At 32.5% G+C, this 20,161-nt stretch overlaps 1 protein-coding gene across 2 annotated transcripts; it reads right to left on the reverse strand.

Annotated features, from left to right (window-relative positions):
* Positions 1-533: 533 nt before the first annotated feature.
* LOC112518356 (F-box protein At4g02760-like) lies at positions 534-9,645 on the reverse strand. 2 transcript variants are annotated; one of them, XM_025126018.1, is made up of 13 exons: positions 9,309-9,645; positions 9,032-9,207; positions 8,361-8,561; positions 8,155-8,265; positions 7,015-7,100; positions 6,400-6,521; positions 6,242-6,306; positions 4,048-4,120; positions 3,903-3,965; positions 3,138-3,202; positions 2,246-2,317; positions 1,907-2,153; positions 534-836 (listed from the first exon to the last, which is right to left on the reverse strand). In XM_025126018.1, the coding sequence occupies exons 1-12, from the start codon at positions 9,624-9,626 to the stop codon at positions 1,940-1,942; spliced, it is 1,566 nt and encodes a 521-aa protein (XP_024981786.1). In that variant the 5' UTR covers positions 9,627-9,645; the 3' UTR covers positions 534-836; positions 1,907-1,939. The 2 variants fall into 2 exon arrangements, with proteins under 2 accessions (XP_024981786.1, XP_024981785.1); XM_025126017.1 differs by having other exon boundaries at positions 1,907-2,159.
* Between the last annotated feature and the right edge of the window lie 10,516 nt (positions 9,646-20,161).

A 20,161-nucleotide genomic window follows, 5' to 3' on the forward strand; every position in this document is an offset into this window, starting at 1 on the left:
GCAAAGAAGAACAAACTTCCAGCCATAAAGAGATTACCGCGGCTTCATATGCCTTTTAGAGGCAACTTGCATGGCATCAAGTGCTTGATGAACATGGTACGAGATCGGAAGACCTAAGGTTGATCCAGGGAAGGGATACACCCATCTCCCAGAAAGGGTGAAGTTAGTGACATAAATCTTACAGATTAGAAAGATTCAAGGTATCAATACCATGGTCAAATATGATTACCCCTGACCCAATCTATATTACTAGATCTGTGGAGGATAGTACAAACCCTTTTTCCACAACTTGGTATAGGTTCTCTGAACATTTGTACTTCCACCCGAACTATGCACAATCACATCAAGTTGCCACCTGCTTCGACCTAAGCTGTGTTTCTCTGCCAATGTTTAAAGCCTTGATTGCTTCTTTGATTAACACTCAATATCCGGGCAAAACAAGAAGAAAGCCGAATTACCAACAGGCCAGAACCAGTGACAAGTCCTGATGACAAAGCGTGTACAGAGACGGGAAAGAGAGAGAGAGAGAGAGAGAGGTTCAATGTCTCCCAGTGGTATCTGGATTATTGGTAGACCCTAGATCAAGGGTTCAAGTCACACCTAAGGTGAGGAGTGACTGAGTGAGTGTGAGTTTTGCCGTATATTAATATTATATACTTCAAATATAATTTAGCCAAGAGGGTTACATAAGAAAAAGTCGGATGATGAAGCAGATGCAATTTAAACATTAGATACATCTGATGCAGCAAAGAAAGTGGTGTTTCACAGGAAATTATCTCTTCTTGCAAAAGGATTTCCTCAATTCACCATTACCCAGCTTTACCAGCTTGAACTCCCTGAATTGGCAAAATGACTGCTAGTGAACAACACCTATAACTATATATGGTAATAAAAACCAACAGATTGTGAAGGCCACTGGGCAGCCTAGCTGGCTATGGCATAAGATTGTTCATGCTTAATTAAGGTGCATTTGGTACACAAACAGGACTAGGCTAGCAAGAGAGAGGTAGAGAGGGAAAGAATTGTGGAATGTTTTAAAGTTTTAATTTAACATGAGTAGTTTAATAATTTACTTATCAAATCTCCCTTGTCTTTGTAACACCTATTTTGGTGTTTTTGTCCCACTTGATCTTGTCTGGTCTTGTGACATGTCCGAGTCTAATTGTTGGGGACAACAAATTTTTGTTTTGTATGAGGGTGCTACATAGATTGGACCGGACGAGACAGACGAGAGCAAGATGGCGGACGAAAGAATTATATAAAATTTTAGGGTATTAATTTCACATGAGTAATTTAGTAATCAATCTTGTTTCATTTGTCTGATTTTTGTTCCTCTTATTTTAGCTGGATAAAAAAGTACATTTTTGTCCCACTCAATCTTGTCCTGTCACAGTCTAAATGTTGCACCAAACGTATGACAACAATTATTTATTCTGTCCTTTCCCATCCCATCACATTGTGCGTTTAGAACACTGAACATGATAGAACAGAATAGAACATGGATCACGTTCCACGCCAGACATGACTTTTATGCGGAACAAACAGGAACAAGGTGAACAAACATGTATTTTACCAATATACTCTCAAAATAAAACCTAATTCTTTTCAAAAACATCAAATATGTCTCCCTCTTCATCCATTCTTTAAATTTTATTTATTGTATTTTATCCTCTTTAAATTTTCACTTTACTATCCCAAAATATTATTTTTATACGTCTTCTATATTTTTGTTAATTTATGTACTTTATTAAATATCAAAATATAGAAAAAACATAAACAACTCATTAAGAGTAAATTGGTCATTTTACCGGGGTCATGTCCTGTCCAGTCTTACCAAACGCTGAATAATTATCCTGGCCTGTTTGGGTACCAAACACAACTTTAAAGATATTAAACAGGGAGTTACCTCATTATTGATATTCCTCATGATTGATAGTACTCAGCCAGAGAGAAAGTCAACCTCATCTGAACTTTCTTCATAAGTTACAAAACTGCTTTCTGGACCATCCTCATTATCACTACCTTCACTATCAGAGCTGTTATCTGATGTGCTCATGAGGAATGATCCATCAGACGCATGGCTGCTTAACTGAGAAGGTAAGCTGAAGTCACTGTTTAAATCGTTGGTCATCGGTTGTTCAACGTCAACGTAGCTGCAGCTTTTAGATACGAGAGCTATGAAGTTTAAAGCATAAATTGAAGATAATAAGAGCCTATATAGTGATTTACCAAGTGACATGCCTACCTTCCTTTCGGAAACTCGGCCACCAGGCGGAAATTAGGCCTTTCTTCCAATAATTGCTTTACGGGAATGAAACTGTGAAACACAGAAAATTTATTAGGTCCCCTTTGGTTTGCATGATTGGATTTGGAATTGAATTCCATTCCAATCCCATTTTTGGGTTGAAGGATTTCGTAGATTTGAAATCCCACAAACATAGAATTCTAAAATCCTATGTTGATGGTTGGTATTTCACAGCATTTTGTAGAATTTGTATATAATAATGTTTTATAATATGTTAAAAACATTTATTTCGTAATAATCAATTAATAAAAAGGTAATTAATTATTTTTATAATTATTTATAATTTGTGTTTATAAGTTATTTATAAAGAATGAAGTTCAATTCCATTCCAAATCCTACAAATCAAACACACTAAAGATTTCTAATACTTCCAAATCCAAATCCCTCCAATTTCAAATGCTTCCACATAATCCAAATCCTTCAAAACCATTAAATCAAACCAAACGCCCCTTAGACAATTTATATACAATATTTCACTAGTGGTAGGACAGGATAAACATTAACAAGCGGTATTCTCCAAAATGACCATAATGCATAAAGAAAGTGAAAAACCAACGAAGTTTTTTCAAATTTCCATTAAATGACCAGTCAAATCGTCAAAGGATTACGTCATTGCCAATTTTCCTATTACTATCAAAGCTTGTACCCACTTTCTTAAAAAAGATGAGAAGAAAATCCATGCAAATAGCTAAACTGTGAGGTTCTTGGCGATTTCCTGAAATCACCAACCAATGACAGAGTGACGAAATTCTTTGGTGATTTGGGTGGTCATTTTCTTATTTTCTTTATGTATTAGGATCATTTTAGGGATTACTCCATTAAACAACCATACCTTGCACTATAGCATCTATGAAACCAGTCACCGTCAGATGCTAGACCTTCACGGTTGGATATGTCCTGTTTAAGGAAATCGTCAGGATTTCAAGTTGTGAAACCAAATAGGGTTAAAAAAAATACCACTCATGGGGGACCTACCGTGAAATACTTTTTCGGAACTTGCACAAAATAACCATCCATTTCGTAAAATCCAAGTATTTTACAAAAGATACTTTTTGTTTGAAAATCCAACAATTTTAGGTTTTCTTTTAGAGTTTTTGTAGGTCCAAATGTAAGTGCTTTTTTTATTTTGTTCCAATTCTAATGTACAGATATTCTCCAACAGGTATGTTTTATTTTCTTTCTTGACTTCTAAATTTAAAGATTTCTTCTTTGTCACTTCTATTTCTTTATTTTAGAAGAGAGATTAGCAATAACTGTTGAAGCAAACTTTTCTCTAATCTCCACATAGTTATTGATGCTCAAAGCGTTCTTTCAAAAAAATAGCAAACATAGGGATTTTGCGATTTTTTTCAGAAGTTTCACAAAGAACCCCCAAAATTACGGGATTTTAGGCACAAAGTGATTTTTGGCAAAAACTTGGTTTTTGCGAAAAGATTTTGTGAAATAGGTGGTTAATTTGTGCTAGTTCCGAAAAAGTGGGTAATTTTGTGGTGGGTCCACTTCAGAAGTGGTATATTTTTGTGATTAACCCAACTAATTTAGGCAGCAATTATAGAGAATGTAGTAAATCTACAGAGAAGACGTGTTTTTTACGCACAAGATGTCGAAAGAGCTTGAATTCTCCTGCAAGAACAGCTCCCATAAACCGCTCAACTTCAATCTGCCAAGGAAATGTTTTAGATTTGAGTATGTTATGAAGGAAGGGAAAGAGGGTGGTGAGACTAAAGCAATGTAGCCCATACATCTTTGAGATGCATACAGTCTCTTAAAACCATGACCTCCAAATGATTTCCACCACCATTGGATCCAAGGTTCCTGCAATCCAAACTTCTAATCAGGATCACAGCCAAAGATCAGCAAACTAAATCATAGATACTCCATGTCTCTAAATAAGTGTCTACATTTTCAGTTTAGTTTGTCCCAAAGTAAGTGTGATGACACTTCCAAAAGTACTTTTTAATTCTACCATTAATTATGAGATGGAGAAATCATTACTCCCTCTATTAAAATAAGAGGGAATTGGCATTAAGTTAATTAAAAAGTGTAATAATTTCATACTTCTAAAAATCGTGTCATTTTCAGTGTACTTTAATTCTGGGACAAAGGGAGTATTATTTACTAGTTGAAATCAAGGTTCTAAATGGTGTGAGACATGGCGTAGCGACGAGGTCAAGCCTCAAGCCTTACACGCCACGACAAGGACGCAACGTCTTTCAAGACGTGATATAAGGCCTGCAAATGTCACATCTATAGTTATGCAACCGTTTACATTCCGACAACCCTTACAACCCAATCAGGAGCATCCATTTGATCATCGACGGTTACCATTTGATTGGTTGTAACTACCTTAAATAAAAAAACCAAAAAAGAAAATAAAAAAATGGATGGTGGATAGGTGGGTTGCAGCGGTTGTATAATCTAGAGTAGTTGTATTTAAATTCCCTCCCCCCCTCTCTCTCTATATATATATATAATCGGGCTCATATGATAATGATATCTATTTAAGATAATAAGAGAATGGTTTTACACTAACATCACGTACAAAATCACATATGACTCTAAGCAACCTTGCCACACGGACATAGGGTCGCCTGAACACTGTTTCAGCCGTTAATGTAAAATCACATGTGATTTTGTACGTAATTTGGCCATTCTCTTATTTTCTTAAATAGGTACTATTCTCGTATGAACATACCTACCTCTATATACACATGTTTTGTATTTATTATTTAAGATAATTATATTAAAAAATTGCATTCATATTATAAGAAGAAAAATCATATACATTAGTATATAAATAGTCTGTGATCCAATAGTCAAATTAGAATTTGGAAGGGTATTACAACTTCGTTTTAAGTACTGTGAGTCCATGACGTGTATTGGATCCAAGAAACTATGAGTGTAAAATATAAAGCTAAACGTATAAAAACACAAAATCTAAAAAGATAAAAAAAAATAAACATTTAAAAAAATAAAAAAAATTAACACCTTTAAAAATAAAAAAGATGAACTTTTTTTAAAATAAAATATTAATTTTTTTAGAAAACAAAATATCTATACTACCTTATAAACCAGATTTATCAAAACTCTTAAAAACAATTTTTAATACACAAAGTAGTATACATTTATGCACAAAGTCTTAAAAGTCTTAAAAACAACTCATAATGCATTAAGTACTACTACTTTATGCATTCAGTCTTAAAATCACTTAATCTACAATTAAAATAACATATTGTACAAGTTACCAATGCACATTATTACATTTTCTTTTCATGTTCCCAAGATACTTTTGACACCTTTCACTCATGCCTTCACTCTCTTATACCTCTATGTCTTCTCCCCGTCCCCTAAGGTGAGATTCAAATTGATATTCACCATGAGTTATTAAAAGTTCTCGCATTAATCTCTCATTCAATTGCTCTAGAACTCTCGGTCTCGCTCTCGATCTCTTGATTCTTTGCTCTTGGTGTAAATCGAACACATTTGTGGAGTTGTTTAAATATGTTGGATTTTAAACTTTGGTGTAAATCGAACACATTTGTGGAGTTGTTTAAATATGTTGGATTTTAAATATATTGGATTTTAAACTGTCATACAATTTTTTTCATCAATAAACTTTAATTGGAACCAGAACTCTTATTTATTCAAATTGTATTAATATCTAAAGACCGAGTGTAACTTATATCATCATTAAATCTTCTCTAATAAAACCAGTGAAACTTCAAAATCGTTAAAATTCATGGCTCCCGCCACATTGCGCGGGTACACAACTAGTTAAATTGAAAAAAATCGGGCCTTGTAAAAGACACACGCCACAGCGCCCACGCCTTACACAAGCATTATAGATGGCAATGACGCGTCTTATGACATGACCAATCTTTTAGAACCCTGGTTGAAATATAAGTTTTATGATTCACATGCGACTGGGGCACTGACCTCAAAAAGGTACCGGTGAATGAGTAAGACGTAGAAAAGTCCACATACTTCAATCTGCGAAGCCCCTGAAATATCGGTCGACACATCAGAGTAGAATGCAAGTACAAAATAATTTATCAATAGGACACTGTGCATCATAAATAGTTCCAGAAACATACCTTCACCAGCATACGAGCCTTGTAGTCTTGCAACTTGAATCCTTTTAGTGCCAGGGTAATTATGTTGGGGCAATTACGCACAAATTCATTGCAGGTTGGGTATTTCAAACCATCATCTCTACCTGTGTATGGTAATCAAAATTATCCTACAATCTCTTGCAGTGCCAAAAATGAAACTTACAATGAATATTAAAGTTTTAAAAGGCGTAATCGGGCCTCAATGCATTTTCCAAGGCGAGGCATAAGCCCCGAGGCGGACATACATATACACCAAAATATGTATATACAATATAAGGGCATTGGTTAAGTGGTTCTTGATTGAGAGAAGAAATAAAAAGTATGGGCTTTGACTTTTAGTTTTTTAAAATAAGATAAAAACAGTTATACTATAAAGAGAAGTACTATTCCTGCTATAGAACTTACAGAAAGAAAAAGCCAAAAAAACCATTATCAATGCTGATCATCTGAGGCGTTTGCCTTGACAACGCCTCATGCCTCAATGACCCGCCTCACTGAACCAAGGCGTAAGCCTCGTCCAGGGTCCAAGAGGCACGCCACAAGGTGTACGCCTCAAACCATTTTTAAAACCGTAACAAACATGAAATGAGATGATACCTGTTTTTGAAGATTCAAAGACCAGACGCTCTATCAAGGGACAATGCTTGCTTACCGATTCCAATGTATGCCTCAACTCAACATGCCTATTAACAAATATTTTCTTCTCTTAGACCATGGGACATAGCAGCAGCATGTATTACAGGATATAAAAGGGATAAACGTACTACTGGAGATGTGGGACTTTTTTGCTGAGCTACAATACAGAAGAAGGAAAAGCAATTTTATTCGCAGTGTAAACATCTCGTATAAATATGGATAAGGAATTATAGCAGTGCAATTTTTATTGTCAGCTTGTATTACTTCAAAATTGTTGGTGATTTTAGTGTCATCAAGCATTATAAGGGGCTTACTTAGGAATTCTAAGTTTCAGGGCAATCTGAATGAACTTCAGAAGGTTTAGGAACCTAGTATTTTGGAGACTAAGTATGGATTCAGAAGTCTCTGTGTTTGCATCAGAAGCTTCTGATTGAGAAGGGTTCTGGCTCAGAGCTTCTGAGCCTGACGTTTCAATCTTATCCACAAGTAGTTATAACTGCTATGCAGTTATTTTACGCCTAACTACCCATAACTATCGATCTCTCTTGTAAATATATAAAACGGTTAATCTAGTGTATATATACTCGAGTTTTCTGCTTAAGGACCACAGTGTATTATTGGATTATCCCAAGTATTTGGAAAGTGCAATTTATACACAATCCAAGTGATTGTTACCACGAAAAACCAAATTCTCAACAAAAATGGTAAGAAATTTCAATTTTCTTCAAGTTCTATGCAATTATAAAAAAGTTTATAAGGCCTTCGTATTTAAGATAGCTTTGAGATTAAGTGGAGTTACACACTTCACATAGAAGGTCACAAATTAGTGGAACTACATTGCAGTGTTCAAACACACTCTACGGTTTTGCTATTTATCATGTAATATAGTCAAATACAGACTTAAGAAAGAGTAGACTTTTGCTTCCATTTCCACATTTTACATCCATTCACAAATTAGTGTAACTAAAATGCATATTAATACATAGAAAGACATGTATTTAGACCAGCACACTATAGATAATAAATCTGTGGCATCCACACTGTCTCTCGCTGACTAGCATACTTGATACAAAAAAACAAAACAAAACAAAACGGACTTACAGGCCCACGATTTCTAGATCAAGCAGAGAAGGGCAAGCTGATAATGATGCCAAGAGTGCTGTATTATCCATCCTTTCAATATTGAAAAGGTGCAATCTTCTCAAACGAGCCCTACCAATTATAATTGAAGAGAAAAGAGAGAGTGTCAAAACATAAAGACCATATGAAGCGGATTGATCAAGTCATAAAAAATAATCACAACATACCCAGGTGCGCCACCGCCATTCCCGCTCAAAGAATTCAAGCAGGACCTTGTTAGAATAGAGGACTCTTTTCCTTGTCTGGATCGCTTATCATTCCATGAAACTCCTGATGCATCGGTAGAGTTCCTAATACTATAAACTAATGGCTCAGATGAACAGAAAAGAGGAGATGCACAGGGTGGGAGGACACCAAGCTTGATAGACCTTCAAGTAACAGAACAAGTATATAGTTATAAGTATATGCATGTTGCAGTATACAGTTATGAAACTATCAACGAAAATTTTGCAACTAGCGTATGAATGTCTATACACATAATACATCACTCTCAAAATCTCTCAATATTTTAGCGAATTAAGGTATCTGTTATCATATGTGTATCTATTGCAACCTTGCAGTTTTATATTTTCTCAATCATAATTATAACAACTTCGTTCCTGGAATGTCCCCTCGAAATTGCAACTATTTGTCTAGGACCAGATATTAACATTTTACAGGGAACACAAAGATGCCTGAATGGCCTAGAACATCTCAATCCAATTGATCCATGTTAAGTTAGAATGATACTAAGTAAACACAATCATGTGTGGCTTCTCACAGAATGACAAGCAAAAATTGACGATATAAAACATTATATACACCCACAGATTACACAAATACAGACAATAGAGCTTACTGAAGTGCATTTCCAGCTCGGCCGATCATCGAAGAGACTACAGCATTGTTGACCTTGGGAACTGACGTAATTAAATCAATGTTAGCAAAACACAAAGGATCCGCAGCACACTTTTGAAAAAACGAACACGTAGCCGCAGCGTAACATACGCTCTGCGTATCAAGCATAGCAAAAACCTGCAATCATCATTCAGACTCCATCAATTCGGATCGAGTTCGACTAAACTTAAATTCAACTGAGTCAAACAAATCAAAATCGATACAGAATTCGAAATTACCTTGATCGTGAGATCAGGAGGAAGAGGCCATACGACTGCGTTGTGAAAGGAAGATCGTTTACGATCGGACCGTTTTCCGGCYTCGAGGAGAACAKAACCGAGGTGAAGAGCGMTTTGGATCAAGTCGTTTTGATCGGAATCAGATGACCTAGATTTGATGAGACTGTCGAAAGAGGTGTTGATTGAATCGAAATCGGAGACACCTAAGAAGGATTCCAACACCGTATCGTTGTCAAAGCGATCGTCGTCAGGTTCCGATGACATCGTTGGTGGAGATTTGGCGGTGGAAGGTTCAGAACAGCAAGGACGTTTGGCCATGGAAAGACCGTCACCAAGGGGAAGGGTATCCATTACGAGTGGTGAACAAGAGGGAGTTAACAAAACCCTGTTTCTTTACCAGGGACAGTAATTTCGGTTAATGTAAAAATGTAATAGTTTAAGGTTCTCACTTACAATATTCTACTTTATCAAACTAATATACAACAATTTATCCGATAAATAAATAAAAATTACTTATTTTATGAAGTAGATTTTAGTAACTTAAAATGACATCATATGTAACAATTTATCTGGTAAATGTTAATCAGGTAAAAGTCATCACTCTCACTTACTTTACTGAATAAAATTCCAGTCCATCAAAATGATATTGTATGCAACAATTTATTTGATAAATGTTAACCGGGTAAGAGTCAACACTTTCACTTACCTTACTAAATAAAATTCTAATCCATCAACATGACGTAGTTTGTAACAATTTATCAAGTAAATGGTACACAGGTAAGAGTTGACACTCTCACTTGACTTACCTTACTAGTAAACTCTAGTCCATTTAAATGACATCATATGTAACAATTTATGTGATTAATGCTAACCACGTAAGAGTCGACACTCTCACTTATCCTACTTAGTAAAATTTTAGTTCATCAAAATAGTATAAATATGCAACAATTTATATGGTAAACACTCTCACTTATTTTACAAAGTAAAATTCTAGTCCATCAAAATTGTATCATATGCAATAATTTATCTAGTAAGCATTGACTGGATAAGAGTCATCACTCTCACTTACATGATCAAACTCTCGGTCCTTGTCATCATTCTTACTGGGATAAGATTCTCGGTCATTTCTATGTTTATTTGGTAAGGTAAGTAATTCGGTAAGACTTACCGGGTAGGCATTTAGGGGCCATTTACAAAAGCTTACCCGGTAAGTGCTTATCTGGTAATTTTTCTTATCGATGAAAATGACAAGAGTCAAAAATCTTACCCGGTAAGAACAGTGATAAAGATGGAGAGTTCTTACTCGGTAAGTGAGAGTGACAACTCTTACCCGGGTAAATGCTTACCAGGTAAATTGTTGCATACGATACCATTTTGATGTACTACAATCTTACCCGGTAAAATAAATTATAGTGTTAACTCCTAACGGTAAGCGCTTACCGGGTAAGCATTTAGGTAAACGGTCCCTAAACAAAACGCTTACCCGGTAAGTGCTTATCGGGTAATTTTTTTTTACTGATGAACATGACAAGAGTCAAAAATCTTACCCGGTAAGAACAATGATAAAGATGGAGAGTTCTTACTCGGTAAGTGAGAGTGACGACTCTTACCTGGATAAGTGCTTACTAGGTAAATTCTTGCAAACGATACCATTTTGATGTACTGCAATCTTACCCGGTAAAATAAATTATAGTGTTAACTTCTAACGGTAAGCGCTTACTGGGTAAACATTTAGGTAACGGTCCCTTAGTAAACGATTGCTATATGAAAGACACATAACGACCAAATCATATATGATTTTATATTGGAATCACGTTATGGCCAGGTCGCCCATCCACCCTTACCACCTTTTCTATTGACCGTGTTTTATAATCAATGTAATTTCAGTGTAAGATCATATACAATTTAATTATTTCGTATTTTTTTTATATTCTTGTAATGAAATGTATTAAAATATAATCAAATTTGTTTTTTATTTTTATTTATTATTGTGACAAAGAATTGGTTAATGTAATAAATGTTTTATATTTATTTATTATAATGGATTTCAGCTTATGTGATATCAGATGTGTTAGAGTCTCACATCAATTAGACTTGGACAAATTTCATTCTATATATGTTAGAACCTCCCTTTTTTCTTTAAGGGCTCTTTTGAAGATTAATCTGAGGTTTCACATATTCTCACAGGATGATTTAACATGATAACTTTATATAATTTTTTTTTTACTTAACTGATAAAATTATTATTATATTGTACGATAAATAAACAAAGGTTGATCCTGCTTATTTTATGAATATCCAAAAACAATCTTTTCCTAAACTTTGTTGATTCAATAAACATCGAACTATAAGCTTAAATCGATTTTCCAGCAACTCAAATTTGGGATTAAAATTGGAAGTATCTGTATTCAAGCTTTGACTGTCTAGAATTCCAGATTACACAAGAAACCCGTAAATAAGAGTCTCAAACTCAAACGGGCAAGAAAAGACGATGGGCCAAACATAAAAGTTCAAACGAAAAATGTAAAAACATAGTAAAAAAACACAAAAGTGTCCAGAAACATGTTCAAACGACGTTTTTAGGCCTTTAAAATCTCGTAGGGCCCTTTTAGCCCTACCTTGGCAGTGCTCCTCCTTTCAAGCTTGAATAGATTGGTTATGAGCGTGAAACAAAATCATATAGCAAAAGTTTTGTATGTTTAAGCGTGCCATTTTTTGTTCGCTCGATCATGGCCTTCCAGGAATAATACGATCTGATACTTGACACAATGGTATGCATTAATTGTTATTTGGTGTATTTGGTTTTAAAATTTATTTAAATTTGTTTATGTTTGGAAATTGTGGAATTTTTTAAACGTATTATTGATTTACAATAAAAAAATTTAAATAAGATGCTTCAAAAAGTTGATGTCTCTTTTATTTTGATCATATTTAAAAGGATAAATTGTATGAAAAAATAACGTACTTTAACTTGATTTCTATTTTCATTAACGTACTTTTAAAAATTCTATTTTGGTACTTAAGATGTAAAGTTTTAAACATTTAAGTACCAGGTAACCGGTTGAAGCATTAATCGGTTACCATGCTGATGTGACGAGTGATCCTATATAGGTTGGGTTTACGTGAGACCAACTTGTTTTCATGAGACATGTGAGACCACTTTTTACACTTGAAATTTCACAGCAAACGTTGTGAAGATAAAAAAAAAGCTAAACCTTCACAATAAAAACACTGTGAAGGTTACATTCACAACATTTTGCTGTGAAGTTTCAAGTGTAAAAAAATGGTCTCATGGGTCTCACGAAAACAGACTGGTTTCATGTGATCCCAAGTATATATATATATTTTACCCAAAAAAAAAAGTATATATATATATATATATATATATATATGAATTCATTCAAGGAATAACTGATTAGCTTGTGGTAACCGTGAGATTCAATGTGAACCACTTGCTTTAGATATTTAATGATATTTCTTAAATAAACTAAAAAGGTAATATAGTAATTCAATTTTTGACACAGAATCAAATATTTAATTAGATTTTTTATAAGTAAATAATTTTTTTTTAAAATTAGTTACCTAGTATATCAATTAGCTAATATACATCGTATTTTAAAGACGTTTGTGAATCAAAATGTATCATAGTGATAACATTCACAATATTTCACGTGTATCGCAATGCATTTTCTTTGTTTTTATTAAATGTATCATAATGTGCATTTTCGTTATCTTCATTATTTTACAAAGGATATCACATTGTGCATCTTGTATGTATATCTACGTATCACATTGAATATCGCTTGTAAGTATCACAATGTGTATCTTGTGTTCACATAAGGTTCATTTTAATAAGGTTTGCCGAATAAGATTCACCGGAGAGAGAGAAAATGAGAAGAGATATTTATCAAATCCCTAAAATGCCTTTAATTAATAATATTTTAAGTTAAAATTACAAAAATTATTAATTTTCTAATTTAACCTTTGATTTGTGGTTGAGGTTGGATCTCACGATTACCAAAAAAACAGTTCTTATTTGATTAGACCCCCAACACACACACACATATATATATATCTATACTATATTATAAAGCATTTGACAAAAACTCTTAAAAACAACTTTTTATGCATAAAGTACTGTCTATTGATGCATATTACTTAAAATTCAAGATTACAAGTTGATTGTGCGTAGGTAAACTTATTAAAGCTTCATATTTGAATTCGTATAACTAACTGCGGATAAACATAATCAAATACACGATAAACATCATTTTAAATATAAAAAATTTAAAATATAATTAAGATAATCATTGATATCTAACAGAATACTTAAATATTATCTTAAATAAATTATTTTATTAGACCAAAAATAAATTAGTTTGTTTTTAAAATTCAATTAAATTATAATAAAATTTGAATTAAAGAAATTACACAAAAGAGAGAACTTTTAAATAATTAATTTGATACTAATATCACTTATTTTTATCAAAATTTTATAGTATCTTCAAATTTATATTTCATTCAAAAATAAAAATATTTTATTTTTCTTAAAATCACATAAAATCGTATTGTAACATTGATAGACCCAAAATATAAAGCGAAACATTAAAATTAAGATGTATCTCGCTGCATTGCGCGAGTATCTTCTAGTATATATATATATATATATATATATATATATATATATAGGAGCGTTCAAATAAAAACTTGACCCATTGTGTAAACCGTGTAAACCAATCTCATCCATTCATTTTTTTGATCAATGGCTAAGACTACATTACTTTATTTTAGGAAATTAAAAATTAAAAAATAATTAATATTTATTTTATTTCATCAATAAGGATAGAATCGGTAAACAAATTTAATTCATAGTATTTTTTATTCAAGACAACCATATCAGGTAAATTATATTATTAATGAAATTGATTCACTTTGTGAAGTATATATATATACTATTTTAATGTTAACATTTTTTAAAATAATATCCATCAATAAGTTATATCAAAATCAAAACACAACATATTCACTAATGTATAATGAATAATTTCATAAAAAATTAAAATAAATGATCAAATTTCGTTTTTCTTAATTTACTTGTAGACGGATTCGTTACATTTTAGTTAWTRAAWWWTTTTCRTTGTTTAATACGCTTATTAAATATTATGATTTTGCAATATCGAGTTTCATTATCCTCATTTGATATTGAAACTCATTCATATTTTGCAATGATGAATCGATTTTGTCTATGCATCGGTTTCATTTAGCATTTCATCTACTTAACCATTCACCTCCAGCATCATTGTTCATGTCTTAAAACGGTTCATGACTAATTGTTCAATTACATTATGAACCCGTTTCAGGGACATTAACACGTTACATCCATTGAACGGACCCCCTACGTAATCCTACAACGTGGTTGGCCATGAAACGAGATCAACAATCATTAACCAATTGCAAATGAACTCGTTTCATAGTCAGTCTCCGAATAAACGGATCCTCATCACACACAATGCAACATGGATCACTATGAAACCTGAACATGAATATGTTTCATCATCATTGTTTAATGCGCTTATTAAATTTTATTATTATGCAATATCTAGTTTCATTATCCTCATTTGATATTGAATCTCATCCATTTTTTGCAATGATGAATCGATTTTGTCTATGCACCTGTTTCATTTACCATTTCATCAACTTAACCATTCACCTACATCATCATTGTTCATGTCTTAAAGCGGTTCATGACTAACTGTTCAATTACATTATGAACCCGTTTCATTATCATTAACACGTTACATCCACTGAACGGACCCCCTACGTAATTCTACAACGTGGTTGGCCATGAAACGAGTTCAACAATCATTAACCAATTGTAAATGAACTCATTTCATTGTCAAGTATCCGAATAAACGGATCATCATCATACACAATGCAATATGGATCACCATGAAACTTGAAAATGAATATGTTTCATCATCATGAAACGAGTGCATGAACATGTTTCATCATGAAACGAGTGCATGAACTTGAAAATGAATATGTTTCATCATCATGAAACGAGTGCATGAACATGTTTCATCATGAATAAAAAAAGCCAATAAACCATATATTAATGAAACCGTCTCATATGAACATTAATTGCATAGAGAATAAAATATATTATGCACCCATTTAATCTATTAAACCATTCACCTCCACCATCATTTTTCAAGTCTTAAAGCGGTTAATGATTAACCGGTCAATTACATCATGAACCCGTTTCATTTTCACTAACCCAAACATAAATATACATTAAAACTTGAACATGAATATGTTTCATCATCATGACCTGGAAGTACATGAACATGTACAATATAAATAAAAGAAGCAAATAAAACATTTTATAATGAAACATTCTAATATGAACATTAATTGCATAAAGAATGAAATATATTATGCACCYGTTTCATTATGATGAAACCTTTTCATTATGCATTTAATATAATATGCAACCGTTTCTTCGTAATGAAACCTTTTCATATAAACATTAATATATTATGTTATGGTAATATGAAACCTTTTCATTTTAAAACCTTTTCATATGAAACAGGTTCATAACCGGTAATTTTTGATACAATGAACCTCAAATCATTCATTCATTACATAATAAGATAAAATCTTCATGAATGTTTCCAGCTTCATTGAATAAAAAAAAAAAACAAATCAATTTTTAATATTATAAAATATTAAAATCTTTAAATCATTCAATTTATATAATTTCCATTATTAAATTTCCTTATTTAATATTTTTTAATAACTTCCTTATTTATGAAAAAAATAATGAAAATAACCAAAATGACCTTATTGATTAAATTTAATTAAAAAAGAATGAAATTTTATTATTGGTCGATTTTGCTTTACACGGTTTTTTAAAATGACATGGTTTTCATTTGAACCTGCCCCTATATATATATATATATATATATATATAATATCATGTGAAGAATAAAATTCTTAAATATATATAAAGACATGTAATCGTAAGATAGCGATGCATAAAAGAATAAAAAGACAACAAAAGTGACGATATTGGAGAATAAAGCTTTTATATATATATATATATATATATATATATGTATGTATTCCATATCTATATAATTTTACGATATTTGATCATATAGAACCTTATAAACAATTGAACATTTCAGACGACTGAATCATTAGTCAAAAGTTTTGGTTTTAAATATATAATCAGTCAATGTTCACTATGATTACATAAATTGTTAATCTATTAATGATCTGATTTATTTAATGGACAATTTTTACAGTTGCAATCACTTGAAAATATACTTTTAACCACTTTTAAACTGTTCGGAATGTAGTTTGTTATCTTTGACGATACCCTTTTTTTTACTTAACCATTAATTTTGGGACGTTAGTAATAAGACGTAACCAAAGTTGAATAATTTTTACATAAATACGTTGAAATTGTCCACAATACATATTATCATTCAGACTCTTTAAATACATTACACCAGTAAAATAGAATGATGTCCTCAAAATCGTTTAGTTTATCAATTTCGATTTGAAACAGGGACGAAATCATAATTTTTTTCAAACGGTGTCATCATTTGACTATAAAAAAACTATAGGGAAAAAATTTCAAACGGTGACACCTTTTGATTATAAGAAACAAATATACGGATTTTTTTTTCTTCAAACGGTGACACCATTCGACTAAGAAAATGACACTAACAAGATTCGAAGTTGGGTCAGTAATGCAAATAAAACTTGTTCTCATTGTAGTTTCAAAATACATACGGTGACACACAACAAATTAATACGGTTGCACCTTTCATGAACCTAATTTTTTTTACCTTTCGACGGAGGACTAATACAATGACACATGTCACCATATGCACCACTATAGGCCCGTCCCTGATTTAAAATAATTCATTTTATGAATAAATATAATGTCTAATTATGTTATTAGCAATTATACACGCATACATACACACATTAACCTGACATAAAAATCAAACGTCTTCCACATACTAAAACACAAACCCGTCAAAAATTACGGGAGAAAATCCGTTAAGTTTTTTTGTTTTGTAGTGATATCGTTTGGTAGGTATAATTTGTTTGTTACATTTTTTTTTCTTCCAAAAACTAATCGACTTGTAGCAATTTGCGCAATTTTATGTTAAATCTATGATATAACTTTTTTCCTATTTTAATTTTAATATTTTACTATATAGATAAATTCAAACAGTTGTATCATTTTCAAAAAGGAATAAAGCAAAAAAGTGAGTTGCAAGTTGAGAAAGAGACGTATAATTGCATATTTGACGAAAGCATAATAGTCACGTACATAAAGACATTCGAACACAGAGAATAATATGACTATTACAGATTACAACCATTTTAATATATATATATATATATATATATATATGTGTGTGTGTGTGTATGTGTGTTTGTGTGTATGTGTGTACGCAACTACGCACACGTGTGTGGGTCTGTGAGAGTCTGAGAGAGAGGGGTTCAAGATAATAAACTAACATATCCCTAATGGCAAATTGACAAGGATCTAACACATTATGTATGGATAGCTTCTATTTCTGTCCCTACATTCGACAATCTTGTGAATTGGCTATTCTCGTGCAACGAAAAAGGGAGATTTTGCATAGTTCACATATAAAGGGAGCTTTAAATGAATGTAGTGCACTACAAAGATAGAAAAAGTGTCGATGCCGTAGATTAAAAACAGAATAACACACACATAAGCTATATACAAATACACATTCCCTGTCGGCACAAGAATATCTACTTGTACGTTTTTTTTCATACACAAACGTTGATGCGAAAAATGTAGAAGTGAGAAACAAACACGTTGATATAGAGTACGTCACCAACTTTGCTACTCTATTTTTCTTGAGTCTACCTTGAGACACGCTCGTTCACTCTATGATGTTATTTAATACAGAATACAAACCCATTTGTACAACGTTCAAGTGCAACTATTCCTTTTGCAAAGGCTTGAAGAGATAATACTCACAGTCAAACTAGATCACGTATAGTAATAATCAATATCAACGAATAACATATGTGAGGTTACATTTAAATATGGATGAGTACTGTACATGGACGGACCTACTTTTGTGCCACCGTATTATTCCTCCCTCAAAGGTAAAAAAATTTAGGTTCGTGAAAGGTGCAACCATATTAATCTGTTGTGTGCCACCGTATGTATCTTGAAACTACAATGAGAACAAGTTTTATTTGGTAGAGTTGGTTTGCAAGGCTTTTATTCCACCCTAGACCCATGTTCGAATCGTTTTAGTGTCATTTTCTTAGTCAAATTTTGCCACCGATCGAAAAAAATTCCGTATATTTGTTTTTTATAGTCAAACGGTGCTACCGTTTGAACATTTTTCCCTATGGTTTTTTCTTATAGTCATAATGTTACCGTTTGAAAAAATTTCTGGGTCCGTTCTTGACGAGTATGAGAGAATTTCACAAAAGATGTATAAAGGTTTTGGAGCATGCATGTATAAACTGAAATTTTCTATTGAAGAGAGTTATCTAAAAGGAGGATAAAAACGCCTTTTCAAGTTGTTAGTGAGGGAGCAAGCTATGCAAATAGACATGTCACCAAGTTATGAAAGCGAAGATGAATGTGAATATGAACGCGATGGTGAAAGCTTTCACCCATTATGCTTTCCAGATTTTTCACTCCCATCTTGGTTCTCTCAATTTATTGACTTATTTCGATGTGACACCGGTAATAAATACTTTTGGGTGTTTAGATAAACAGCTTATATCGGTGCCAAACCGGTAATAAAGAGTAATTGAAGAAGTTAAACCATTCTAACTTATAATAAGTTGATAAAGACTTTTATAGAAAAGCATAAGTAGTTTCAAATAAGCGCATCCCAAACACCCCGTGGTTTAAGCATTTATTTGTTGATACTCAAGAATTATTTGGTTGTATCAACATCTATTAATTAATTTGAATTCAACGAGTTATTTCGCATATTACATGAAATGCAAAAAGAACATATATATTATAAAGCAGATTTGGGATCACGTGAGATCAATTAACATGTTTTCGTGAGACCTATGAGACCACTTTTTTACACTTGAAACTTCACAGCAAAACGTTGTGAATGTAACCTTCACAATGTTTTTGCTGTGGAGTTTCAAGTATAAAAAAATGGTTTTCACAGGTCTCACGAAAACATGTTAGTCTAACATGAACCCAACCCTTATAAAGCAGTTTCCCCGACATATATCTAACTAGAAGTTTACTGATGGACTTCCAACGATACCCGAACGAATATCCATCAGCAGCCTTCTATCGGAATCCATCGATTAACCATGGTCCAATGTTTTATTTTCACCTCCACTGTGGCGACTTATTTGTGGTAATTCGTTGAAACATTGATAGGTCAATAATCTGTAGTTAATCCAACGATAGTTCGATAATCCATGATTTGCATTTTAGTTTCCAAGCTATTAACTATTTACGTGACGTATTACTGATGGATATAGCCATTGTTAAGTAAATCACATAGTCTGTTAGTATAATCAGTTAACAATACTCCTTTTTCTAGTAGTGTTATAATTGATTTACAATATTAATTTTAATCACGTCTTAGGTTGAAAATCCAAAATTTTGATTACAGAACACATGATTTTTCTAGTGAAGCACAAGTTCGGTAATAAAGCAAGTTGAAACTTTCTTATGATAACCTAAACATTATTAGTTCGAATCTCATTAGACGTTGTATCGTGTTTGCATCATGAGAATCAACATATTCACTACAAAAATGAAGAATATCCTCGCCGATCCGTCGCTAAAGGGGTAT

The sequence above is a fragment of the Cynara cardunculus genome (genome assembly GCF_001531365.2).
Source record: "Cynara cardunculus var. scolymus isolate 2C chromosome LG 9, CcrdV1, whole genome shotgun sequence".
Lineage (NCBI taxonomy): Eukaryota > Viridiplantae > Streptophyta > Magnoliopsida > Asterales > Asteraceae > Cynara > Cynara cardunculus.